The sequence below is a fragment of the Aythya marila genome (assembly GCF_965140915.1).
Source record: "Aythya marila genome assembly, chromosome: 22".
Classification (NCBI taxonomy): domain Eukaryota; kingdom Metazoa; phylum Chordata; class Aves; order Anseriformes; family Anatidae; genus Aythya; species Aythya marila.
Genome location: NC_139063.1, coordinates 2,267,025 through 2,294,482, shown reverse-complemented (window position 1 = coordinate 2,294,482; position 27,458 = coordinate 2,267,025). Strand labels below are relative to the sequence as shown.

The 27,458-nt window shown below is 54.5% G+C and overlaps 1 protein-coding gene across 2 annotated transcripts; it reads right to left on the bottom strand.

Moving 5' to 3' along the window:
- On the bottom strand, nucleotides 1–26,117 carry LOC309886483 (protein argonaute-1). Of its 2 annotated transcripts, XR_014318928.1 has the most exons (20): nucleotides 25,967–26,117; nucleotides 17,856–18,039; nucleotides 16,784–16,904; nucleotides 16,440–16,621; nucleotides 15,981–16,117; nucleotides 15,559–15,693; nucleotides 15,173–15,260; nucleotides 13,851–13,998; nucleotides 13,444–13,563; nucleotides 12,501–12,623; nucleotides 11,736–11,869; nucleotides 10,356–10,540; nucleotides 10,052–10,211; nucleotides 9,650–9,740; nucleotides 7,541–7,735; nucleotides 6,889–7,023; nucleotides 5,926–6,027; nucleotides 4,902–5,101; nucleotides 4,016–4,499; nucleotides 1–2,467 (listed from the first exon to the last, which is right to left on the bottom strand). XR_014318928.1 is itself a non-coding variant. In XM_082777400.1 (19 exons), the coding sequence occupies exons 1-19, from the start codon at nucleotides 25,989–25,991 to the stop codon at nucleotides 4,391–4,393; spliced, it is 2,574 nt and encodes an 857-aa protein (XP_082633526.1). In that variant the 5' UTR covers nucleotides 25,992–26,117; the 3' UTR covers nucleotides 1–4,390. The 2 variants fall into 2 exon arrangements, 1 of the variants encoding a protein (XP_082633526.1); XM_082777400.1 differs by having other exon boundaries at nucleotides 1–4,499.
- Nucleotides 26,118–27,458: the final 1,341 nt, after the last annotated feature.

Below are 27,458 nucleotides of genomic sequence, written 5' to 3'. Positions count from 1 at the left end.
TCCAAGGAGCTTTAAGTATATTACTTGGTCGCTTAAGTGTTTCTCTCATCAAACAGAAACAAGCTGGAAAGAGAGGAGGTTTGGATCCTCCACAATATCTGATGCAATCCAGCTACAGTCAGCATTTCACTGTTCGTTCCCAAGCCCTCCTCCCGTGAACTGCCAGGACTGAGCATGGAAGCTTCTTCCTTCCCCACGCGAGCTGACTCAGGAGTGTCACCCCAACATAGTCACATTGCTTTTATTTAGGTCTTCTGCCAACAGTTACAGGGTAACAGACACTTGGGACTGCAAAGTCAAAGTTGCAAGCAAAAATCAGGACCGAGGCAAAAAAAATAATAATAAAAAAAAATAAAAATCCACAAAAGCAATCAAATCAAATATAAATACAATGTTCTGGAGCTCTTTAATCATACCGTTTTCTTTAATAAAGAGGTGGTTACGATCTTACAGTATTTTCTTTTGGCCTAATCCAAGGATTTTGTTACTCTTTACCAGTCTTAATTCCACGCATACAAAAAAAAAAAAAAAAAGTTGATATTCAACCTTTAAAATATAAGCCATATTTTCTTAATAAAATAAGTTTTGTGCTGCTGCTTGTTTAGTAAGTACTGTACATCAACTGTTCACGTCTATTTAACAAATGGACCAGACAGAGTTCAAGCTAAAGCAAAAAAAAACAAAAAAAAACAAACAAAAAAAAACAAACACAAGAAAAATAACCCAAACAGAGTGTCTTGTCAACACCCTGTGTACAGTCCAACACTTGCTCGTATAAAGGAGGTACGAAAGGGGCTAGAATTGAACACAAAAGCACTGGAGTCCCCATCAATTTTCTTTCACAACTATTGAAGTGCAAATCACTCAGGCAAGATATGAATTTCACTCGTTTATTGCTGTCCAGAGCTGTCTGGCTTCCCTTGCTGAAAGAATGACATTCTTTTATTTCGTTAACTAATTTTCCAAGAAGAAAACTTTCCACGAGGCAACGCTGAACACTCGGGCTTTGTGACACCAGGCAGCAGGTCAGAGGCTTGCAAGCACCAGAACCCCCCCCCGACTGCCCTGGAAGCTCTGGGGCGAGGGCTGCTCTGCCCTCGCGCCCCCGTTTACGTTCCGATAGGAGATCAGGGAAAACAAACAGCATTCAACAACTGACGGGTAAATGAAAGCGATTCCTCTTCCCACAGGACCGCATGCACTTGGCGATGGTTCCAGTCGCTGAAGGAACACGTGCGCACTGAGAAGGCAGAGACTCGGGAGCCGTTGGGGATGTTCACGTGGAGGTTGCGGCTAACTACAAGTCCTGATATGTAGCTGGGTTAACACCTATCCGCTAGGGGTACCAAAATGCACAGCACCTCAACATGCAGTTTTTCACTTGCATCTTGGACGAGAAAAGGGTAGAAATATCGAATGCTGGAGCCGCGCAGAAGGTACAGTGCATAGTCCGTTATAGAAAACATGCGGGTAACTCAAACCCCTTCTAAATTTCTTCAAAGTGGAAATAGGGTTTAAAGGGCACAGCAGCTACTAGTTTGGCTTTTTTTGTATTTATTCAAAACCATGAAAACCCAACGCAGAGGGTGAAATAAGGGCAGAACATGATCTGCAAGTCAACAGCTGAGAGTTTCAGAAGCTGTGAAGCTTTTGTGTAGTTAAAATTGCTGTTAAAAGTAGGTGCTACATCAGCAAGTCTTCATTCATAGTTTTCTATGAACAGCCACCTTACAAATGAGTGCAAATCTTAAAGGTCCATTTTACATTTCAAGTCTCAAGGTTAAAAAAAAAATTGTTACAGAGCAACAAGCTGTTTCTGTAAATGCCCACGCTATCTCTTTTCAAATGGTTAAAAATGGCATGTGCTATGCCACAGCTACTAAAAGACATTTCAGAAGTCTAGACCCAACTAAAACACTAAACTAAAAACTAGAAACCAAAATACCTTTGCCCCTTGCTGCAGAGCAGCAACCAGGTGCTTTCCGTTGTAATGCTGGTGAACAAACTGATTTACAGAGAGAACCTTGGCCTGAACCCCAGTTTTATTCTTAGCGAGGGGCTTTCTAGCGCGACACGAGCAGGTACAGCCTCTCTGAGATCGTTTTGCTTTCAATGCACACAAGCCAGAATTCCCAGGATGAAATGGAGAGGTGCTGAATTTGTGTCACTATGCAGGCACTTGTGTAGAGGAATGTAGGCTTCTCATGTTGACACTTAGTGTTGACGCGTTCCCTGCTCTCTAAAAGCTTCCCTAAGAGTTCGCTACCCTACCAACCACGAAGAGTTCCTGGTCTCCTCCCCACCACCTCGCAGATAGACAGCAGCGGAGTTTGACACAAGGTGCAAAGGAGAATATGAGCCAAATACTGTAGTCTTGAGGACAAAAATACAACTGTGCTAAATGTAGGATCTTCACAGAAGGTGACATCAGTGGGCTCAGCACTTAGTTTGCATAGCATAGTGATGTCTTCGTTTTTCACAAATATGTTGCCCAGAAAGAAAACAGGTAGAGTGAATTCCTGCTGCTAGGACAGATTAATGGGCCAACATGACTACTGCGGATTTCATGAAGGCAAGGCGAGTTTAAACATCGGAAAGTACAGAACTAAAAGCTGTGCTGCTATCCACACGTACTGACAAGGGGCAGTGCTTGGGATAGAGCTGCTTTGAAAACACGTTCGCTCTTGGCAGTAAAATGGTGACAGCTCTTCCCTGAAAGAGCCTGGTAGGAGTGCACACGTGGTTCTTCCTCCTGAAGGAAGCTTTGTGAGCACCTTTCATATCAAAAACCGGATAATCTGCCCACCTGATATCGGTAATGAGTTGCTACTACTGCCCTGCTGTGCATTATGGTCATTCTGTGCAGCAAAATGAGTCTGAAAAGCAGTCACTACGTTACTGTTGGGAAAAAAAAGGCTTTTTTTTTCCTGTAAAGAACACAAATCAGTAGGAGTTTCCCCCCCCGACAATAATGAGGATTTCGCAATTCTGACTAAGGAACCCATGTGGTGTGCTTTGGGAAGAAAAACCCTGCGCGTGAAATCAGTGAGACCGTGACATGAAGAGCAGCAAAACCTAGCAGCAGACACGGTGCCGGTTTGGAGGTGCTGACGCCGGGATACGCGGTACTTCCGAAAGCAGCCGGCCCCAGGCAGGCATGTGTCGAAGGCACATGGTGCGAGGGAGATGGGTGCTGAGGAGTACCCCGGAGCTGCCCGGCCTGCAGTTTGTCACACTCATCGGACAGGAAACATGAGAAATCTCTGGCGTGAGCGCACAGCCTCAGGAAGTGCGGTGATGTAAACTCTGAGCATGTTAATGACTTGTGGATTTTGGCAACAGACTCGGTATCGTATAAAAATAATGTTTAGTAAAAAAATCCCGGTGTCCATCATAGAAATTCAGGAAAAAAAAAAAAAATTGATAGCGATTTCTGTCCTCATGGGATGACGATGCCCCCATTTGTCAGAAACAGTTTTAAATAACAAGTAGTACATTGGAAACAAAAATGGGTCAGCAGCCATTAAACGTGTCCTATATGAAAGTGCACATCTTTCAATGGAGTTTAACCACCATGAGGTCGTGATCTAACACAAACTGCAACTTAGGACCATAGAAATTAACTCCTTCCGATGGAAATATGGACCACCATCAAGACAAGATTACTATTTTCCTTACAAGATTAAAAACATTGAAATTTTGCAGCATCATAGTAAGGCACTCACCCATGGAAAAGTCTGTGACTGTTGCTTCAAGTGGCAGCAGCTAACTAGCTTTTAACACGAGGAAGACAGTTTTCAGTTCTGAGCTAAGTGCTAGGGTGCCTTACATTATATGGGGGGAATTATTCGGGGGCGGGGAACTGTTAGTGTTAGAATTCTCCTATAAACTAGTTGTTTTTCCCCCTTAACCCATTAAAGCATCTCATATTCTAAAATATTAGTTTTATAAATCTAGTCTTCTGTTTTAAGGCTCTAAAAATCCCCTCCCCCCAACCCCCACAAAAAATACCTACCAGCGCCTGGTGGGCAACGGAGGACCAAATCCGCCATTTCACAGTCAGGAGTCTATAGTATTGCATCTTAAAAATGAAAACCTGCTTCCGCCTCCTGGGAGTTTTATCCCTTCCTCGAATGCCTTCATGTGTTTGGTCAGGTCAAAATTTTGCAAAGCCAGAAAAAAATTAAAAAAATAATCAGTCTCTTCCAATCCTACGAAGGTGTTGGATCTTTTCTGTCCCGTGGTGCTGGTCTCCTGCCTCAAATCGACGCTGCCTGCCCTGCAGTGATTTCTCATTGGAAAAAAAAAGAAGGTGTCCCAATGCTTCCTTTTTTGTATGGCTCCTACAAATCTGAAAGCTTTCTTGAGTGAGGTAACAAAAGTTAGGCTTTCAAGCAAAGTACATGGTACGTAAAGTGTCCTGATGAACCTGCACAGCCTTCGCCAAGGCCTGGGGGTCTCTGCCGTTGCTCTGTCCAGATATATGGCTGCCCTCGCCACTGAAAGCGCAAGAAAATCATTGTGTAATTACTTAATACTCCCCCCCAAGGCACAGTGAGAAACCCCCTTGGACATCTGAGCCTGCTTTTGCACCTCTCCCCCATGCTAGGTGTGAACTATGCCCAGCACTGCGGTGATTCCAGCACGTCGAAGTGGCTGGTAGTGCTCAAACACCCCAGGGATGCTCCTCCAGATCCAGGATGAGCTCAGGATGGGATCTAGATTTAACCCTCCTTGATCCCCATTTCCTCCTAGACTGGGACCTAAGAGGACGTAGCTATGGGCAGAGCTGCAGCACTGCTCTGATTCAGCCTCTTTTGGACCCAAAAGTAGGGTACTCGTGCCCCACTGCTCCTCCCTAGGCTTTGCCCTCCGTGAGCCCTCAGGAGCAGCCCTCTCACCTGTCGTGCTCCTTGTCCACGAGGTGATACCGCGCTCTGAAGGCCACCAGTCGGGCGTAGTACGCCGGGGCCGGGATGGAGACGGAGCGAGTGCAGCGCACGTACGTGTGGCACAGCTGGTACGTGAGGATTTGCAGCTCATCCGCCGTGAAGCGGTTGTCATCCCAGAGCACGTAGTAATGGGACGGCCGGCTCGTACCCTGCCGAGGAGAGGGAACGGGGTGAAATGAAAGGTGCTGCCCGTGCCCGCAGCCAGCTCCCTTGTATCCTGATCAACCTTCTCTTCAATCAAAATGAGACAGCAAAGCAGCCTGAGCAGGAGAGAGGTCCGTGCTTCCCTAATTTAAGAGCTCCACATGTGAATGTGAGGCATGGAAGCACTTTGCACTGACGTGCAAACCATGCCCAGGCACTGCTGGTGCTTCCGTGCTGCTTCTCCAGGCCCCTGCCACCGCACAGCATCGCGCGCTGCGCCAGCACAGAGCTCCCCCCACAGCTCCCCACCAAAGCAGGCCAGCTCCCTGCTGTCCTCGCAGCAGGAGAGGATGCCAAAAAGCCTCTCTTGCGGAAACAGCTGTAGATTAAGTGAGTGCAATTTCTTCTGTACAGTTTCTGACTAATCTTGGCTGCCTGAAGAAAGGCAGCTGTGAAGCAACCGCCTCCTCCAGGGCCGGCTGGCCCCAGCTCTCCCGCCCACGGGCAGACAACAGGTCCCTGCTGACAACCAGGCGCACCGGCGAGCCCGGCGTGCTCAGGCCCCAGCTGACAAGCTGCTGAACTGGCCGCTCCAAAGAAGGAAATTCTCAGAGGAGAGATCCTTGGCTCCAGGAGAGAAACCAAGAGCACGCCACAGAACGCAGCGGCCACGCCGCCTGGCACCTGCTGGCCCAAACTGCTGCAATGGCAGCTTGGAGCAAGTGCCCGTGTCTCCAGGGAGGGCCCCAAAAGATAGATGAGATGCAATCTGCAGCAACAAGCAAAGAAAAACAGCAGCATCACACCAGCCAGCTCTGCAGCACGGTACCTGAATGCCTGCATGACTGCACAAGTAGAAGTCGAACTCAAAGGGGTGGGTGATGTTTGTATCCACTGTTGTTCCGGCTGGGATGTTCCCACTCTTCCCAATCTACAGGGAATAGAAAGAGAGATCCAAGCACTGCACAATTTGATTATTTCCAGCTGCCCGGAGCACTGCCTGCAACACCTGCTCTGTGTTAGGGCCACAGCACAGGGTCCCCCATCTCAGCATCTCGGTTTGAGGGCACCACTCCGCTTGGAGGGAACAGAAGCAGCTCATCCCGCTCTGCTCCCTGCCCCGACAGGCCTGCCAGCATTTTCTGCAAGCATCAACACCAGGCATGACATAGACAGAGAGCAAACTATAAAAAAAGGAAAGCAGGCAGGGTGAGGGCTGGGCACTGGCCCATCCCACTGCAGAAGTGAGGATTAAGTGAGTAAAACTCCAGGAATCTCTGCAGAGAGTACACTAGAGCCTTTGACATAAGACACCAGGGCTTTTACACCCTGGTCAAAAATGGTCCTTAGTTCCCAAGATTAAGTCTTCATGCTCAGGGAGAGCCAGAGTCTGGTTAGACGAGATTTAAACCCTAAATATAGATCAGGCAGTGAGCACAGCACACACAAAGCACACATGAACTAGCTGTGAGCAAGCAAGGGGTTATTCATCCTGTCACAACGTCAGCGGCTGCAGCTATCACCAAAACAACAGATGTTTGCAAGCTGACAGAGGCTATTTCAAGAGAGTCACCAGGATCATCAGCACCCAGTAACTCATAATAACAGCAAACAGCTGTCTGGGTTTCTAGAAGCAGCCTAATCCACATGGATACGGGAGTCAATTGAGCAGCAGATTTGATTCAAGAAAGTGCTCTGCCTGCCAGCAACGAGCTTTCCGCTCGGTGAAGTCCAGGGCTGACTCTCCCTAAAAGCTGGCGAGGAGACGTCCCCCTCCAGCCCTGCCACTCACCCTCTCATTCTTGTCTGCGCAGAAGAGCCGGGTGTGATGCCTTTTCTGCACGACGATGTAGGTGATGCCAGGCTGGTAATCCTTTTCCAGTTTGATGCAGGCGTCACGGATCGCTAGGAGCTCGTAGTGAAGGATCTGAAGAGACAAGAGCATGCACAGAGTGAGTGGATGCAGCAGCTGGTTTCTGCACCCAGCTGTCCCTGCCCACCCTCAGGGAAGCCACAGCAGCCAGCGCAGGTTTAGGCAGCAGCACAGGGACCAGGAGATCCGATCTCATCATCCACGAGCGTCTGGCAGCACTGCGCGTCCCCAGACACAAGTGGAAAAAGAGGAGAGTGCTCAGAGCTAGCCTCGGGAGATGCTTCAAAGCACCGACTGCCTGGTGCCCTCGTGCTGCCAAGCACGTCCTCAGTGACTGCCAGATGCCCAGCACCAGCTCTGCAATTCTTTGGCCCAGCTCCCTGCAGCCAAATCAGCCCAATACCACCAGCACGCACGAAGCATTTCAGCAAAAGCCTGCAATTTCAGGCAACGGAAATCCTAGTGAGGTGAACTTGGGGCCTTAAAAAGCCCCTTCCCTCTGGCTGCAGGCTGCCCCACAGAGCTGCAGGCCCCAGCTCTGCTGGCCGAGGGGGATGCAAATGGTCCTCACCTGCGGGAGCTGCCCCTCGGGAACACCGTCACGGTAGAAGATGATCCTGGTGGGTTTGAAGCGGGTGGATTTGTAGAACTGGATGAGGAGCTCCCTCACCATGTAGGACAGGTCCTCGATGATTTCTTGGCGAGGACGCTGCACGCGCACCGTGGCACAGTACCGGCTGGGGTGGGCGTCCATGCTGCCCACAACCTGCAGGGACAGAGGCAGGCAAGGCTTACAGGTTACCAGGGGAAGGACGGGGAAGATTTGGGACTTTCCCAGCTCTCTGACTGCTTCCAACACCCACAGCTGGCCGTGGGCAGCACCCTGAGCTCACAGATGAGGAGATGGGATGGCAAATACCACGAAGACAACTGCAGCTCAGAAAGGGCAACCCTGGTGGCAGTCACAGCCCGGTTTCATGCTCTGCAGTGCCCCTTGGGGCATTTGCAGGAATTTCCAGTGAGATGGCTGGGCTGGCACCACTGAGCCACGCAGGGCTGTTACTGCCCTGTCCCTGCTCCTGCTCAACAGCAGAGGGGTGAAAGGGGAGTGGGGCTGCAACCCTTCTCCCTCCATCCCTCACTTGTGGGTTTGGGCTTCCACAAAGGGCAGCTCAACCCAAACCCTGCTCTGCTGTCCCACCAGGGCGACGACACCCCCAGGTACAAATCCCCACCATCACCACGCTGTAAAAGCCACTTAGGTCTTTATTACAGGCCGAGCAGGGAGCTCAGCCCTTCTCCAACTGTGGGAAGAGCAAAACAACCCTGCCCACGCTGGGGTGCCGGGAGGTCTTTGCCCAAAAGGCGACCAAATGAGGTAAATGCCTGCAAAGAGCGGCTGCCACCATCACGTCCCTGCGCCCTGCTCCGCTGCAGGAGTCACCCAGCGCAGCCCGGCGCTCCGGAGGGGACACCCCAAAGACGTCAGGCGCAGAGGCTGAGGGCAGCCAGGCTCAGCCGTGACGCAGGGGTGGGGGCACAGCGTGAGTCACGGCGCCGAGGCGGGTTTTAGCCCACGCTGTGACACGCTGACACGCTGCCCGGGTGCTCTGAGGGCAGCGGGACGCTGCTGCGTGGTCCACATCCCACCCACCCAAGCAGGGAAAGCACCACAGCCCCACATCCTCCGTGGCATGGAGCCCAGCCCACGGCCCCCACCCTCAGCACGGGTTTCGTTTTTGCTTAGTGAAAGGAGCTCTGGGTTCTGGGCTGCTGTTGGAGCTGAAACGCTCAGCAGAAATGTTTTCTTTAGCCCTAGAGCTGGACCCTTTCCTATCATCTTATTAACAATGCACCAAGGAGAAGATTAAGGCCAAGTCTATACCCTTCTCCTCCCCTGCAGCTCTGAAAAAGCTTTTACGAAAATTAAGGAAAATAAAACGAAACCACAGCGGTCCTGTACAGAAAAACACAAAGTGTTTTCAGAGTGGAAGCACCGCCACCAGGAAACAGACTGCCCTGTCCCACCCACACCTATGAGCAAACAGCCAAAAGCATTTCCCAACCCCTTTTAATTAAGAAAAAAAAAACAAAAAAACACTCCTACAGAGACATTTGCATGCCATGGAAAACCTGAGCTATGAGTCCTGGAAAGCTAAGAACTGAATAGGAAAATGCTGACATGCTTAATTAAAACAGATGCTGTGAGAACCTGACACTCTCCTTCACTGCAAGGAGCACAAGGACAACGTCCTGCAGGCTCCCAAAGGGTGCGAGCTCGCAGCCAGCCCCACCGGCAGCTGAGTGTCACATCACTCCGTGGATGCTCGGTATTTCCTTGGGGTAAATTAGCAAAATCACCCCATTTCTCCCCCATCTCCAGTCCCTGCTCTCCCTCTCGGGGAAGGTGCCTCCCAGAGGTGCTTGCAGCCAGCAGTGATGCCTCCTCCAGCCCCAGGGAGCACAGCAGCAGCGCCAAGCTCCCTCCAGGCCCTGTCTGACCGGGCCCAGCACATCACGAGCCCCATCTGCTGGCAGCTGCCAGCTCTCCCTGTTGCTGCCAGCTCTCCCAGTGGCTCCTCAAAACCACAGCCTCTTCACGGACACACAACTCCTATTCCAGCTCCCGCCTCCCTTCAGGGCTATCAGACCCTGAGGCCAGCCTCGGGAAGGGACTCACAGCTGTTATGGAGGGTTTCTTCCCATCTCCTGCTGGCGGGTGGGTGACATCGGCCCCGAGGAAGATCACGGGTTGCTGAAAGACTGCAGAGCTGGTAGGAAAGGAGAGAAAGCAGCAATCAGCCTTTTGGGGCATCTCAGGGCAATGCTCAGCCCAACAGAGATAAGAAAATCACGTAGAGGACGTTTTGATTCTCTGGGTTCTAGCTTGGGCACAGGCACATCAAGGCAAAGATGGGCTGCAAACCTACATTTCAGACAGCTGCTTTACAGAGCAGCCTGCGGGTCCCCTAATCCTCAGGGAACACCGTGCTGGCAGCACTGCAGTGGCCCAAAGGCAGCAGGTCAGGAGGGACACTGGAAACAAACCCCTAAAGCTGGGACAGGCAGCAGCCATACGAACCGCTGGTGAGGCACAAGGATGTTGTTGATCCCGCCAAGCTTGACGTTGATCTTGAGGCAGAGGTTGGAAAGGGTCTGCGGGGAGGTTTTCACCACGTTCTTGACCTGGACGCACTGCGTGGCCATTCCCAGGAGGGTGTCCCCAACACGCTTCACCTCGGCTGCAGGCAGACGAAGCACGTGAACAGGCAGGCAACGAGCAAAGCCTCCCAGTGTGACCCTCAAAAATAGGGGAGAAAGTGGGAGGGCAGAGCCAGAGCAAAACCCTTCTCCTCCCCTTCTCCTTGCCCCTGCCCCAGACGCACCGTACACCGGTGTTTTCCCCGGCAGGATGACAATGATGAGCTGAAGCCCTGAATAGGTGTTCTTGAGGTGCCGAAACATGGGCTCCACGCTGTCTGCACCCTGGGCGTATTTGCAGAAGCAGGGCTGGCCTTGGATCGGCATCCCGGCATCCTTGGAGATCTTGCGCAGCTGGTCCGTAAAGTTCCTGCAGGAGGACAGAGAAGTCAGCCCCTCCACACCACAGCACGGGGCAGAGCTGGGCCCATCACACCACCACGCCTGCAATCTTACAGCATCCAGCAACCCCAAGAGAGCCCAAACGTCCTCTCCTAATGCTCTCTTACCCACAGCAAAGATTTTTCCTAAGGACTGAAGGAGCTGTAAGCTATTCCCATGTAGGTAATTTCATAAGAAGGGGGAACAGACCCGTTCCCTGGGACTGTTGATTTCTAGGTGATTGCAAAGCTGATACAAGCCAGCACTTACCAAACCAGACAATGTTACCTGGTGTACTCGAGCTCAGCTGTACTCCAGGTCACCAAGGATAAATCTGAGGCAGGGAGAGCCACAGGGAGTGCAGGGCTCCCAGCTCTGCCAGCACTCCCCTGCCCCAAAAGGGTGGCAAGAGGAGCTCTGTGTCACTCCCACCTGCACCCAGCTCCTGCAGATGCAGAGGCTTTGAGCTGCTCCAAACCATCCCAAAACATAACAGTGTTAAACACAGCCAGAAGAGCCAAACAAAATGCTCGTCTCGATGCATCCACCCTTGGTCAGGAGACAGCCGGGTCCCCAGCAGAACCCCAGACCAAGGTGACTGCTTCTCTGACTTAAACTCTTAAAAGTCTAAAGGAAACCACTCCAAGGTAAATCTGAAGTAGGACAGAAAGTTCATTTGCTAAATTAAACTCAATTTTGAGCTCTCGAGGTGTTACAGAAACTTTTAACTAAATCTCCTCGCAACCCATCCAGCTTCCCCTGGAGGAAGTTCAGATCAGAGGAGCTCGACACAGCGTATCTGGCTTTCTGGCTGACACCATCAGCGCAAGAAACTGCAGCTACCTGATGTAAAGGATAGACTGCGGAGAGACTGACTGTCAGTCCACATGCCTGAGAGTGATGATGTGCTAACTTTAACCTGGCAGGCTTCGTGACGGCTCAGGGGCTGTTTGCAGCCAGGATAAACAGTCAGGCACTCCGGATAAACTAACAAGAAACAACACTGAACACCCAGTCCGGACCTGGATCAAATTTGTACCAGCAAGCAGCTGAGCCGCGCAGAGATCCGATGTCAGTGATAAGGGAAGTGCAGCCTGGGGCTGGGAACAGCAGGGTGGCTGCCCTGCACGCCAACACATCTCCCCCTGCTTCTTCCCACCCTCTCGGGCTGCCCGTTTCCTTACTTCAGCACCTCTTCTCGACACTGCTTCTGTGGGGCGAAGCAGGCAATCGCCCAGACTTTGATCTCAATGCCGTTGTAGAACTGCTTCCCTCGCATGTCCCACACGCCTTGGTTGGGAGTTGCAATGGCTCGGTTCTGCAAGGCAAACAGATGGTCAGAGCACTGAGAGACCACGTCCCACGAGGCAGGGACCTCGAGGCTCCAGCCATGAGGACCAAGAGGCTCCAGCCCCATGCTGGCAGCCCCTGGGGAGCACACGTGTCGTGTCTGTGCTCCCCATCATGAAGCTGCACATCCTCAAGAGCTGGGCTTGCTCAAAGCAGCTCCCCGCACCTCTAGGGACTAGCACGGCACTCAGAGAAAGGTAATTCAGAAACTTTGCTGCTCCGAGGTGATGGAAAATACACCTGAGCTGTTTTCGTGCAGCACCACGAGGCAGCGAGTCCTGGGAGTCCCTCTGGGTGTGGGCACAAACCCCAACCACATCTCAAACACGTGGAAGGATGACCAAGCCTGACTCTGAACATCCCTCTCTTTCCGCCCCCTTTCTTGTCACTGCATTACTTTTGGCTCCAACTTTCAGAAGAGTCATGTTAAAAAACACACACAAAAAGAAAACAAACAAACCCAAGGCACTGCAATAAAAAATTCCAGCTCTAACCTACAAACCTGAAGGTAGCACAAGTTTTAGTTAAAACCGGGGTTTTCTGCTGCAGAGGAATCTCTGCACAACACATCTGAACACCCCCGGCACGGCCCTGCTTACCCTGCCTCCGTACTGCAGGATGGGTGCTGGCAGGACCCTCCCCGTCACCTCCGTCATGTCGTCTTTCACCTTGATCCCAAACTCCTGAATATACGGATCCAGGTTGTAGCTGGCATTCTTCATCTGCAGAGGGAAGGAAGGGCAAGTGGGAGGGAGTGAGACCAGCTGCTTCATCCCACACAGCGTTCAGCTGACCGGGAAACACAGGCACAAAATATTTTCTCTACGGTGCTGAAGTCCTCTTGGTAAGGGGAGGGCAAGCAATTTAACACAAAGGGCCAAATTCTGCCCTCCAAAGTGACCCAGGGGTGACCTGATTTTGAACAAGCTGACCAATGCAGCCAAGAGCAGAGGCTGCTCCTAAGATTTACGGCTTCAACGGGAAGGTTCAGACCGGCAAGACGCTGTTATCAAAGGTCCCAGAAGGAATATCAAATGTCCCCAGCTTCCAAAGCCCAGAGACATTGGTTTGGACAACGGGGCCATTACCCAGATCCTGTCCATCCACTACTGGAGCCAGGTTTATCGTTCCCCTGCTCGCCCCAGGCAGACCTGGGGACACAGAGTTCCCGTACCACAGGCTGATAATGCACAGTCCCCACATGTCTGGAGCTGAAGTCATTTCTCTAATTTGTTTTTTCTATTTTTAGTCCCAGCTCCCTTTGTGTCAGGTTCCATCAACGTGAGGACCTGAATTTGCTGCACATGAGTTTCCACGGTCACTTTGAGCGGTGTTCTCCTGTACAAGCGACCATTACAGGCAGCTCCGATGTGGGATTCAGTGAGAGGAAAGGAATAACCAAGCCCTAAATCCCACCAGCACCTCCTGAGCAGGCTGAAGCTGCCTTCTGCAGGACAGCTCAGGAGCAGGACTGTTCCACAGTGCCCCAGCCTGCCACCAGAGCCCAGCCTGATGAGGAAACCTCGACGCCGGGGCACGTACCAGGCGGCTGATTTCCTCCTGCCTGTCTGGGGCAGACCTGGCTGTGGCTTTTATCATGGTTGACGTTTGATTGTCTGTGAGCTTCTTGATGCACCGCTGGCCTGCCACGATGTTACACACCTGCACGCAGGGGAAAGCAAGCAGCCATGTGTTAGGAACGTGTGAGGCACTCAGACCCTGCAGCCAGCCCCAAAGCAGAGGTGATGAGCCTGCAGCTGCACGAGAATGGCATCTTTACAGCACGCTCACATCCCTCACTTCTTAAAAACAGCTCTTGCCAGGTCACTGTGGCAATTAACACCCATTACAATTAGCTGCAGAATATTGTCATGCCACCAAAGGCCAGAGGCCGCTGCCTTTGCTTTTCGTGGTGCCCAAAAGCCCAACGGCGCAGCGCTGGCACTCACCTCCAAGGGCAGGTACGTGTGCTTCTGCTCCTGGCCAACCTGGAGACAGGGTAGGTGAGGGTATTTCAGCTGCAGGTTGTATTTCTGCTTAAAGTACTGAGCCACTGTGCACTCCACTGTCTGACCGCTCTCCAGCTGCAGGGGAAACCTGGCAGGGGCAGGACACGAAGGATGCACCTACTCAGAAGAGACACCTCCACACCCCAAGCACTACTTACTCTGGCTGGAAAGAAAAGGAACTAAGAGGCTCCCATCGTGAGCTACCACAAAGAAAAATAACAAGCAGAAGAGCAGCATTTTCAGAAATCAAGGAAGGAATACTCTGATCCCAGTGTGAGACTGCGGGCCCTAAATAAAGCTCTCCCTCACTAATCCTGCTAATCAGGGTAAATGTTTATTACAGGACATGCCACACATGCCACTGCCAGGTACATAAATACAGCCACACTGGCACTCACAAGGGCTTCTGTGCTTCGTGCCCTCTTTGGGAGCTGAACTACAGACAAAGGCTAACCAGCTCCTGAACACTTACAGGGGGGAGGAAAATGTGACGGGCAGGAGGAGGTTCAGCTCACTTTAAAACTAGGAGAAAAATTAAAACTTCCCCAGTGCAGGGCTGGGTGGTTCTGGGCCATCAATAGCAGGAGCGTGCGCTGCCCAACCTCACCCGACAGCACCAGAAAATGGGGATGCAGCGTGGAACCTGCCCACCCCACATGCTCACCATCCCAGTGTCTCCCCTTTATTTCCAGCACCAGGCTAGGCAGAACCTGCCCTGGAAATGCCCACGGGCTGCAGACAGCCCGCAGCTCAGCACAGAGGGTGCTTCTGCCTCCCTTTCCCTGCAGGAGTGCTGCAGACCCCTGTGGGGAGCAGTTCAGCCCTAGAGAAGCATGGGGTGCGCTTGGTCTACAGCCCCCCAACACAGAGGGGGCTCCCTGGCCCACGTGCAAATAATTTAACGGCAGGGGATTGCTTTATTCCTTGACAAAGCTTTTGCTCTGGCAGCGTCTATTTTAAGCAAGAAGAAAACCAAACTCAGAGGTAAAAACTAGGACAGTTCCTGGCATGTTCACTCCCGCCCTCTGCAGCGTGCTGCCTGCCAGACAAAGCATCCTCTCCGCTCCCACCCTCTGCATCCCGCTCGGCTTCACGGCGCATGACAGCACGGCACAGAGAACTGCTGCAGAGAGCCAAGCACAGCGCCTTTTGCTCTCACGGGCTGGAGTTTTCCCCCCTCCAGCTCTCCCTAACGCTACCAGCAGCTGCTAAAAAGGAGAACAGCGCAGATTTTTCCAAGGGCATCTTCCCACCCGCCTTACGTCTGGTGGCTGGCCGGCCGCCTGGTAACGTTACACACGCGGTATTTCCTCTTCATCTGCCCACAGTGGGTGACCTCCACTTTCAGGCCTGATGCGAGACAGAAAGACACAGCAGAATCACTGGTAAATGCGGGAGCAATTCCCTTCTGCCCAACTTCCCCGTGACGCTGCAAACACCTTCCTTAAATGATTTAACAGTTTGCAGAGCAGGCAGGCTGGCAGATGCCTGTGAAGTGCAGCGAGGGAGGCAACGGTGCCCCAGGAGGCATTTTAAAGGTGCAACCCCCACTTCCCCTCCCTTGGTGCCAGGGCTGGGTGCAGAAGACGAGCTGATTTACTGAGCTCAGTGTTTGTGGCAGTCCCCTAGTGCCACCCCAGGGCTCTACCTTTGATCTCCTTGGTGAACCGCACTCTCTGTGAGTCTGTCAGTGGCTTGGGTTGTTCGTCGATGTTCCGGATATCCAGCACCTCGCACATGAACTCAATGACAGGCTGGGCTTTGTAGAAGGCCGTTGCGGACACTGCAGGACAGATACCACGATGAGTCTCTGCTCTCCTCCAACAGAGGGACCCGACCCAAGAGCAGGCCAGCTGCAGCCTCCCCGAACACATCCAGCCCCACTGCAGGCCCCCACCCCACCTCATTCACCACCGGAGGTTTGGCTCCCATTGTACAGACCCTAAAAGAGAAGCCCCCAACCCAAAGAGACACTGGGATGTGGCCTGTGCTGCTCTCTGCGAGCAAACGTGACTGTGCAGGGCATGCTGGAGAGAAAAAGTGTTTATGTTGGCATGAAAAATACATCACCATCAATGTTGAGCATCATCTTCCACATGGCAGGCCTGACGGACTGGTGGAAGCCGAACCAGACCTCCCTGCCGCCTCCCAGTGGGTGGTAGTAGCCTTCAGGGGGGGAGAAGAAGGAGCGGCCGACGGGGGTGTACCTGCAAAGCGAGGGGACAGCACGTCAGACAACAGGCACCAACCACGAGGCACCCCCAGCCTGTCAGAGCCATCGCTTGCCCCGCTGGCCCTGCTGCATGCCCCCATTTAGTTCTGTTGCAGGAGCATTTACGGCTCCTGCAACAACACCCACAACGCAGCCTCCCCAGAGTCCTTGAAGAGCAGTCCAGCCACAACAGCCTGCCAAGGACAGCCAGCTCCCCCAGCACAGCCCCTCCCCAGCACGTTTGGTGCCCCTGGGGGACGCGGCAGGGTCCTGCCTCCCCCAGTGCCCACCTCCACCCCCCCCCCAGGTGCAGGTACCTCATGGAAGCCAGGTGCCTCATCGCAACATCCAGCGCCTGGACGGACTCCAAGGGGACGGGGATCTGCCCGCTCACCAAGGCTTCGTGGAGCATGCGCCAGCTCACAATGGCCATCCACTTGATAGAGACCTTAAATATCCTGTCCTTGCCTTCCCCAGGGATTGTCACCTCAAAGTCAACCTGGGGAGGGAAGGGGAGCGATCACGACATTGCCACAGGGCTTCAGGGCCACAGCACAAGGAGACACAGGTTGGTTTTAGCGGGTTGGGTTTAGGGTTTTAGGGTTAGGGTGCACATGGCACATCGTGCATGCCTGCACGGGGTCCCCTGCCCCCCTCTTACCCTCTCGTTTCCAATAGGTAAGGCCGTGACCGTGTAAATGTTTTTCTTCCCATCGTAGACTGGTTTTCGGTCTCCGAAGATCTGAGGTTTGAAGTGTTGTACCATGTACTCCACGACCTCCCTACACAGACAAGCAGAGGCAAGAAAGAGGGACACAGGGGAGAGAGGAGCGAGGTTTGTTTTGCCAGCATCTTCGCAGCCCAACGCCTTTTGTGACCTGCCCGGTCCCGAGCTTCTCCACCTGGGGCACCTCCAGGCTCTCGCTGCAGCGCTGCGGGCCAAGGGACGGCAGAGCCAGATCTCTCCCAGGCAAGAGGGCCCCCACACGAACACCCACACGCCTCAATCCACGGCTGGTTAAATCAGGTTGAGCAGAACAAGTTCACACAGCACGCAGCAATGTGCCCCCACGCGCGCTGGAGCTGGCTGCGAAGCCGCCGTGCTTGCCAGGAGGGCGAGAGGGAGGGACTCGCCGGCACGGGCTGCCAAGAGCACAGGGAACAGCAGCTCCAGCATCTGCTCGCTGGCCTTCGAGGGGAGGCCAGGGGCAGGAGGGGAAAGGGAGCGAAAAGAGCAACAAAAAGCTACAAAATTGAAAAAGAAAAAAAAAAAAAAAATAAAAAGCAGGCGATGGCCCGAGATCTGGGGCTTGCTATTTTTAAAATCCGTGATCGTTGCCAAAATAGCACAGCTGCTTTGAAGAAGCAGGGGACTGTGGTGAGGTTCAGGACCTCCTAAGCTATCAGGAACAGGAACAAATGCTGCCGTGCGGACACAGCTCACGAGGTTCAGCCATCTGGGGACGCTGGGCAGTGCTGCGAGCCCAGCACGGAAAGGATCCAAGCACACAGTTCCCAGGCCTGTGCTGGGCACGAGCACGGCTTCCTGCAGGGCCCCAGCACCACTTCCAGCACTGTTTTACCACCTCAGCACAGGGAAAGGGCAAAGGCAGCCACAGACAACGTCACCCCGGTGATTTCCACGGGTGAAGAGGGACAAAGGCGCTTATTGTGTCTCCACAAGGAAACCGGAGGTGGGAAGCGAGGGCCAAAACCTCTAATACTTGCCTTACCTGTTGACTCTGCGTGGACATTTGTCGGGTTTGATATCCACTTCATAATGGTACACATCGATCTTGGGAATGTCCACCTCAAAGTAGTTGGCTAAGAGCTTGATGGGCTTCCCGACGGTTCCTATCCCGGGCCGACGCGGCGCCTGAAATACCTGCTGCAAGGGTGGCAGGTATGCGCCTGCAGCTGCGGGGAGACAAAACCGGGCTCAGGAGGGCTGCGAGAAACTCCAGCACCCGGTCAGACGACACCAAATCCACAGCCCTTCATCACCACGTCCCAAACTCACAGCCAGGGCGCGAGGCAGCAGCTGCAGAGCTGGCACCACGGCAGCAGGAGGTGGAAGGAGCTCCACACGGCAGCACCCAGCACCCTGCTCCTGCCCTGCCTCTGCCCCCTGCTCTGATGTCAACCCACCTACCCAGCAGATAAATAATCTGCCCTTTGCATTAGGGAAAGGAGCTCGTTATGTTCCCTAAAGGGCCGCAAGTGGCAGCAGCACAGGGCTCGGAAGGAGCAGAGGACTTCCAAGTGCACATCCCATGCCCTGGCACAGCCCTAACTCAATTTTCTGCCCGGAGCTTTGCTTCTCCCGACACCAGAAGACTCGTTGTGCTTCACTTCCACACTACGAGGGCTTTGAAAGCAGCCAGCGCGCTGCCTCCAAGCTGCACTTCACCTCCCAAATCACACGAGGAACACCACGATCTGTAAAGAAGCGCAACAGCAGAAGAAACTCTCCAGCTCTTGGGTTTAAAAGCAAGGACGGCCTCGGCCCAGCCGAGAGCCCTCCAGCAGCAGCAACCTTCACCCGATCACCCGGCAGAGCCCGGCACGCTGAATCAGTGATGATCCACTTCGATCAAGGCCTTCCAGAGCTGCCACTTGTTTTCCTTGCCCGCAGCTCCTCGGGGTGGCAGCCCCCAGGCTCCCCATCCCGCAGGCCAACCCTCGTGACGGTGACACCGAGGATGTCCCACGCCGGGCTCTGGGGACCAGAGCTTTGGGACCAGAAGAGCTGTAAAAACAGCCCTGATCCCGACAGCAGCACGCAGGGGCATGTAGGCACCGGCCTTGTGGGGTCGCAGGGCTCCAGGGGGACTCTGTTCCCAGCCCGTTACCTGTTACTGTGCCTGCGCTGCATTAATGGCTAGATTTTGCAGGGTAATATTGCCTTGATTTCATCTGGGTTGTTAATGACTACGTTTCCAACTCCAGGTCACAAAATAACCCAACCCCAGCACCTGAACTTTCTGTTGTCCCTTCCTCCCTTCCCCAGCTGCTATTCAACAGCACTCAGGTTGGTGAGGAAGGCGAACTCTGGGGAAGTTGCTGCTAGAAAACAGAGAAAATGAAGAATATTTTGATGCAAACCTCATCTGGATTATGGGAGGTAGCCAAAAATAATCCCAATGCCCACTTTTTATGCCCAAATCCATAAAAGGGGTGCACCAGTTTTTTCCTCAAGGCTTGTTACAGACACTTACTAACGAAGTTCTGGAGTTGAGGATGAAGGGATGGGTGCCAGCACGGGACCATAAAACATTCAGTGCTGCTTTTTAAACAAGATCTGCCCTTCTTGCTCCCTCCCTGATCCCTACCTATCCCTGTCTGCGTCTTTTATTTGTTTCTAAAACCTAGCGAGGTCTTCAGCCAGCTGGGCCGGGTGCAGGGCACGCAGCCTGTGAGATATTCCGAGCACTCCATCTGGATGGCCAACTGTCAAAGCCCACCCCAAACAGCACCCAGCTCCAATTTGGGATCCGCAACACATGGTGCTCTTAGCACCCCTCGCTCCCCTCCAGGTTCTTTTTAAATCCCAATTTCAACCTCAGGCTAAACGTACCAGATACCAGACCAGCAAACTGAACTTCAAATTTGCTTTTCAGTTTCACACCTGACCTCTGCAAGGCTTCCCTGAATGAAATGCCACCAGGACCCCGGCGAATACCCCAGGGGCGCTGCAGCTGTACCGGCGTGAAGCCTCCTGAGGTCTCTGGAGCTCTGGAGAACCAGGAGCAGCAGCAGAGTGTTTGCCCCCGCTGCCTTTGGTTTTTGCAGGCAGTGATGCCCGACAGACCCAGCTGATCTCATTTTAAGCCTGCAATCGTGTCCCACTGCTGGTGGCAGCGCCTGGTTAACCGGCTGCACAGCCAGCTCTTCGCTTTTGCTTCTCAGCAGGTGAAGCAGGAGCCCTGAGCTGTCCCGTGTGGAAACTCACAGGGGTGCTGAACGCCTTCAGAGCCAAACAAGACAACCAGGACAAGACAATGGGGACAACAGGGCTGGAAAACCCTCGCTCGGCAGAAACCCAGCACCCCAGCTCTGCCATTCACCCACGGGTTGCAGAAGGCATCACCCACGCACGACTCGAGCAGCCAACGAGCACCATGAGGATCTCCAGGGCCAACACGGGGGCTTGGGACACATGCAGGGGCTCCCGGTTGGGTTGGAGCACGGCAATTCCCTGGCCCCACCAGCTCCTCGTGCCGGGGAGGGCAGCAAAAGGGCGAGCTGCACTCCCGAGGCGGCTTCTTTTAAGAAACCGAATTTTCTGATGAGCTACTCACGGTGTAATTCATGTCTCCACACGACGAATATTTCTTGGCAATCACCAGCTCCCCGGCTGCAAGCTGATGCATTTTTAAATCGTCGTTAGCAATCAGCTAGGTATTTGCCAGCGCTGCTGGAGCCTCCGCTTCCCTGCTCTGCCTTTCCAGCACGAACCCACGCGGGCCCTCGCATGGGGTGAGGGCAGGATGTGGCTCTCCTCCACCTCTCCGGGAGCCGTGCTGCTCCTCTGCAGCTGTCAGGGCTGGCATTCGGTCATTCCCTCTCCTGTTCGGGACCTTCTGATCCAGGAGATGATCCCAGAAGCTGTGCACGTGCAGGACGGCACCTCCTGGTGTCCGTGGCTCCCTCTTGCTTTGCGTCCCCGAGGAGGCAGGGGAGCAGCCTGGAGGCACCGAGGCAGCTGAGGACAGCAGGAGCAGAAGCGTGGTGCAGGACAGGATCCAGACAGAGCTGTCGGGGGTTTGTGGGCACCTGCCCCATGTGGCGTCCTCGCAGCCTCCACCTTTCCCAAGGCAAACTGGGCACTGCCATAAAGCACAGCTCCCAAAGCCCCCTCCAGCGCAGCACTGCCCAAATCGGCCCATAAATAACAGAACAGAAACTCTCCCAATTAAGACCATGAACCACAGATTAAGGAGTCAGCCTCGAGCGATGCAAGCACTCCCTCAGAACCTCAACACGTGGACAGGGGCGTGGAGCTCTCCCCCAGCTGCAGCCCCGGGGTTATCGCCTATCCCGCCAGCAAAGGACAGCCGATAATTGCTTTCCCTTCCCAAATTCCTTTGAGATCCCAAGCCTTTAAAAAAAAAAAGCTGTTATCTCCTGGTGTTAGCTCCTGGCCTGGCACAGCGGAGCTGCCCAGGACACTATTTATAAGCAAGGTAACACCAGGGCAGCCGGGGCAGGGGAGGAGACTTGAAGGCACCCAGCAACCCCAAAGCCCTCCAGCTGGGCTCTTTCCCCTTCAACCCACATGGGAGAGACCCCAAAATCCTCCGGAGAACACACACACTGCACTAACCCTTCCCCACACCACATCCCTGCCCCGCTGTGCTCACCGCCTTGCTGCAACCCCCTCCCGAGCCCCCCAAATCCATCAGCTGGTCCCAAAAGCTGCTCCCCGCGGGCTGCAAGGACACGGTAGGGAAATGCAGCAGAAAGGGGGAAGAAAAGGGGCCGGTGGCGAGTCCCCCCTTTGGCAGAAGGGGAAAAAAAAGCAACCCAAACAGCCGGGAGACAGAGGGGTTCCTCTGCATACCTCAACTCTCCATGGCAAAGCCGCGCAGGCTCCCACTTTGTCATGTAAATGAGCGCGCCCAGGGCCAGGGGCTGGAGGGCGAGCCTTGGTGGTGCCGCACAATGCAGCCAGTGAGCGGGAGCAAATCCGCCTGCCAGCAGAAATTCAGCAGCCTGGGAGGAATCACAGGCTGGGGCACACAAAAGCCGTGCCCCCGGGATGTGTCGGGAGCCCCCCGGGCACCTCTGGGCTTGGGGTTGGTGAGCGTAGAGCCGCCAAGGTGCAACTCCTCTTTTTGGGGTGATTCCTGCTGGAATAGGTTCGGTTCCTGTTATTTATTGTAACAGCTGGCGACCGCGACCCACTGACCAACAGCTGCCCGCGCCGGGGCGAAGCTGCCGGTGGAAAGGCATGAAATTACCATGTCATTGAAATCCTCGCTGCCGCCGCCGCATTCAGACACGAGAGGCCGGGAGAATGGGGCCGAGACAAAAGGGAGTTTTATCACCGCAGAGGGTCTGGGACGGCCCCATCCCACGGCCCCCTCCCCACGCACCCACAGCGCAAAAATGACGCCAGGAATCCGAGGAGAGCGAGCAAGGTGCTGGGGTGGACACAGGAGGTGGCTCTGGGCACGCAGCATGGTTCGTCCTCGCCCTGAATAAACCCTAAATCAACAAATCAACCCCACACACCACCCCAAGAAAGGAAAATTCCCCGTCAGGAGGCGAAGCAGCCAGCAAGAAAGCCAACCACAGCGGGCAGACAGAGCAGGGACAGAGCTGGCACTCCTGCCTTGCACGGACCCGGGCAAAACGGAGGAGAAACGCCACCCACGGGGCTTGGGGACATTTCTCCCGGTGTCCCCAGGCCAAGGAGCCGCCCTGTCCCCGTCAGAGGCCCCGGGCAGCCCCGTCCCACTCGTCCCCGCAGATGTGCGGCCCCATCTGCACCCGCCGCACGTCCGCGAGCGCAGCGCGGCTCCCGGCGGCCCCGGCACCTGCTCTCCCCACTGCCTCCCTCTGCCCCGCGCAGCAGGACGGGCTCCAAGTCATGAAATTCGTTAGCTGCTGCCCCCGGAATAGCCAGCTGGAAACGGTACAGCCAAAAATCAAAGGGATTTCTGGGTGCTTCAGGCTTTTCTCTCCCATTTCCCTCGCTGTTTTTAAAGGATCCCCACTCCCCCGGTGTCAGCGCTCTTCCACAAGCCAGGTTTTCTCCACCTAGCCTCTTCTGACACACGCGCACCCGCTCCCAATTTCCAAAGTTAGCACCTCCAGAAGCAGCGTCAGAGACGGTCACACAGAGCCCAGAGTGCAGAAGGTGCTCTCTGTATCTCAGCTCTGCCCACCCAGACTTCCATGCCCCCTGACTCCCCCAACCAGGTGCTGCTCCTGGCCTGATCCCAGAAATCCCCCGAAGCTGTTTCGGATCTGTTTTACCACGGTATTTACTTTGGAAAGCAGCTTCCTTCTTTGTATCCCCTGCACCGAGCATCTCGCTGTGCAAAGGGCATGGTTACGGGGGAATCGCAGGTGGTGAACCCGAGAGCCTCAGGTTAAAAATCTCCCCAGCGCCGGGCGGACGCGGCTCTGCCCTGTGTCAGCCGAGGGGTGCACGGCCCTGCAGGAAAAGGAGCCCAACCTACACGATGTGCTTGCCTTGCTCAACCCAAAGCTGCATTGCAATTACTACCACTTAACGAAGCCTATTATATGTAATTTTCTAGGAATCCCGTCACCTGAGATGCCCACACAACCCTGGATAAAGGAAACGGTGCTGGAGATGTTGGATCCTGGCTGGATTTGAAGAATTCGTACTGCAGCCCCTCAGTAGGATGCTGGTGAAATCCCTGGCTTGCAGCACACCCAGAGAGGGGTTTCATACCCGTGCCTGGCTGGCTCTTACAGGGAACTTACTGATGCTACCACAAATCCATCACAATTGCCATGAACAGGTGAGTTTTCTCTCCATGCCGCTGTTAACAGGGATCCTGAACCAAATTCTGTGTTTCTGGGGCCAGCAGCGTGGTGCAGGGGGTCCAGACACAGCCCAGCGCCTTGGTGGCATGAGCTGAACCCCAAGGGTTGTCCCGCTGAACCCCAGCCCACCTTTCTGTGCCTCTGACCAAACCAAGGCAGCCGCCAGTGGGAAACCCAAGTCCCCAAACCCCGCTGCAGCCCAGCAGGCAGCTCGCCCGCCTGCCACACGCAGGAAGCGCCGCAGCAATCAGCAGAGCCCAGAGAGGTGGAAATAGAGGTATTGCTCCTGCAGTCCCCAGGCCAAACGCAGGCGTTTGTCTCTCTCGTGGAGAGGGGCCAGCGCCTGGCAGCCAGCTCCGCTCTCCAGGCTCTCCTCCTCCAGTCCCTTTCATCACCGACCACGAGCGCGGGGTCTCCGCTAACAGCGCCTAGAAAGGGCAGCAGATAACATCTCTCCGGCCTCTTCCAGGAGGGTTTCGCGTACGCCGGTGTAGACTTTCCAAGCCCAAGCGAAGAAAGTGCACATCTGTGAGCAGCAGACAAAGAAAGCCTCCAGCTCCTGATAAAGGGACGGGACAAAAGGCAAGGACAGCTTTGCCTTCACGTTTCGCCGTGCCCATGTCCTGTCTGTGGGGCAGCCCCACGGACCTGCAGCCCAGGAGCTTCCCCTAATAGAGGTTAAAACCCCGATACAGATCTCAACACCGTGCTGCCAAAAAAGCAGCGCTTTTCTGCCCGATTTGTCTTCCTTTCAACGTCTGCCATTTTAATAATTTGTCTCTAGTTTGTTCTTCGCTGGGTTTAGAAAGACTCCAGAAAGAGTTTCAAGATAAATCGTACACGCTATGTCTCGAGGCAAGGTGCTTCTCCTGGCTTTGTTTCTTGCTATAATCCCATCCTAGAAACACGCACATGTGAGTTCATGTTTCCTGAAGATAAAGAGATCCAACAGACAGACCAGCTTCGAGTTTTTTGCAGGGTTTAGCACAGGAAGACAACTGTTAAGATTAACAGCATTTAGGAAGTTTGCAAAGGATAAAGAAAACTACAAGTTGGGGGAAAACCAAGTTTAGCTTTTAAAACCGCTGCACGCATGTTCCTCCCCCGGCAGCTGCCTGGACGTCTGCAAATCTCCCAGGTTCCCCTCTGCTGCCTTCCCAGACATTTTCACGTTCAGCACATCCGAGCGGGGCTTTTTTCCCCCGTGTGCTTTATTACCCTGACAGGTTACGGCTCCAGCGTGGTTGAATCCTAAAAGCACACCAAGGGGACCGTCGGCAGGGGCTGCAGAAGGCAGGCACGGCGCTCATCCTGCTGACACAGGACAAACGTTTCCTGGCACCGCAGGGTGACCCCGGCGGCGCGGTCCCACTCCAAGAGCCTTGATGAAGCCGGCTTCCCACAGCCAGATTTGGGGGAGAAAAGGGCAAACTCCCAACAAAGGGGCAGCAAGGCTCCGTTCCCAGCGCGGAGACATAGGCTGGGCCTGAACCCTGACATGTCCCCATCCTCCTCAGCCCCTCTGAGAGCTTTTAAAGCACCTTCCCAAAATTAAGGAAGCCTGATAACGCGTGTGTTGGGGTGGGAGCTGTGCTATCGGCGTTTCCCAGATGGAGCCGGGGTGCGGGGGCACTATCGGCCCCGAACACGCCACACCAGCCCCACGCTGGTCGCTAAATCACGGTGTCCAGGAGGGCACCAAATCCGCCCCAAACACCCCTCCAGCAGCCGAAAGGTAACGAAGACGCGCAGGCAGCTCCACGTTAGGCTTCGATTAAGATCATGAGGAAAGGACGAGGCAAGAATTTAAAGATATGGTGGGTTTAGCCCAGACCCGCTGCACGACGCCCGCCCCGCGCAAGGCCCCGCATCGCCCGCTGAGGTAACCAAAAACCCCAAACCCCAAATCTCGGGGGCACGAAGCGGAGCATCTGGCACCGCCACGGCCCGGGGAGCCCCGGGGGGACCGCGGGGAGCTCGAGGCGGAGGCCGGGAGCCCCCGTTTGGAAGCGGGGGAGGCTCCGGAGCCTCAGAAAGCTGCAACGGGGGGCGGCGGGGGGCTGAGGGACGGCACCCCCCGGGGCTGCCTCACAACCCCCGGGGCAACCCCACAACCCTCTGGGCAACCCCAAAACCCCTGGGGGCAACCCTAGATCCCCCAGTGCAGCCCCACAGAGCCCCCTCACCCCTCACAGGCTCCCCAGTCCCCCACCCTGAGCCCCCCGGAGTGGTGTGGTGTGTGTGTGTGGGGGGGAGCGGGGCCAACCCCTCCTCGCGGCGGCGGCGGCGCCCCCTCAGCCGCTCCGCCTCAGTCACCGACCTGCTCCCGAGGGTCCCGCTTCCATCCCATCCACGCGGGGCTCCGCACCGAGCCGGGGGCCGCGGGCAGGGCCAGGGCAGAAGCCGGGGGGTTGGGGGCCGGGGGCCGGGGCCGGGGCCGGTGCCGCACCGCCGCCGCCTCACGCCGCCACCCAGCGCGCACGCGCCGCCGCCCGGCCCCGCGCCCAACAAAGGCGGCGCCCGCCGGCCCCGCCGCCGCCGCCATTTTGGGGCCGCCCCGACCCCCCCCTTACTCTGAGGGGGGTTTGTGAGGGGGACACACACACACACACGGGGACCCCCTCAAGGGGAAAAATGGGGGTCCTCAAGGGGATGGGGAGGTTGAAGTGTGTGGTGGGGGGTGTTGGGATAACGGGGGGTGGGGGGGGTTGTTACCAAAAGGGGTTTAAATGTGCTGGGAGCCACGCGGAGCTGGTAGTTAAAAGGGTTTTAATGAGGTGTCTTGAGGTGGAATGGGCTCTGGTAGCTCGGAGTGAGTCGGAGTGAGGCGTGGGGCCTCAGTCAGCCCCTGGGCAGAGCCAGGCATGAAGCACTCGCTGCTCCTGTGTGGGGTTTTCGTCTCATTGCAGCCCAACAAACATCAGCTGCCCCTGCTCAGCTCCAGGGGCAGCAGCCCTGTGTCTTCATCCCCTCCTCAGGACAAAATTGGGCTACGCAGCTCTCCTCTGCGGCCACTCTCCTCTGCAAGAACAGAATTTAACAGAAAATGAAACAGGTGGGCAGGGGCTGAAACCTCCAACCTCAAGAAACATCACAGGACCCACGGGCCAAACATGCTCTGCAGGCAGGGACCATAGCTGTTAGATGCTTCACAGCACTACCCTTAGGCCGTCTAATAGAGCACACAATTAAGAAATAAATTCCTTAGTAGTTGAGTTCCTGCAGTGCTAGGGCAGTCATTAGCTCCTTGCGGGTTTACGGCGAGATGCCTTGGCTGGGGAGGCTCTTCTTTTTTAAAAACTCATTTCTTGTTGCTGGATTGAAGAATAAAGAACAGGGGGATGCATTCGTTTCTTAGCAGTTTTTATTTTAAAGGATACTGTGGTCTGAGCCTTGCTAGTAAATAAACAGGATTGGTGGGGTCACACCGGCAAGTGATCTATTCACAACCCCCTTTCTTGGTCCTGCTCTACCTAAGAACAAGTGAAATTTGAGAGAAGAGCAACCCCTTTTTAACCATATATGTTAGACTTATTCTCCCCAAATAGCGTACAAAAGTGAAAACACTGAGTGTGTGGCATGAGTTTATAAGAAAGTATGAAACCTCAGTATCGTTGTTTCAAGACAATGCAAAATGTGACCAGGTTTTTAATCCGAGTTTTAATTGTATGAGGTAATGGAAGAAAGCCACAAAAATTGAAACTATTCAAAAGAAGCGTTTTCACTTCTCGCTAACAGGACCAAGCAAGGGAAACTCCTGCTGTCACTAACAGGAGCTGCTCACATCCACAATTCGTGTGATGGGAGCAGAA

Bases quoted from the DNA above. Each gene is read 5' to 3' on its own strand.
- LOC309886483 (XM_082777400.1), bottom strand. From the start codon at position 25,991: ATGGAAGCGGGACCCTCGGGAGCAG. The intron at 9,741-10,051 runs GTTCGTATGGCT...CTTTCCTACCAG, and splicing joins ATCCTTGTGCCTCACCAGCG to CTCTGCAGTCTTTCAGCAAC. The intron at 6,028-6,888 runs GTGAGTGGCAGG...TATTCCCTGTAG, and splicing joins GCGCAGACAAGAATGAGAGG to ATTGGGAAGAGTGGGAACAT.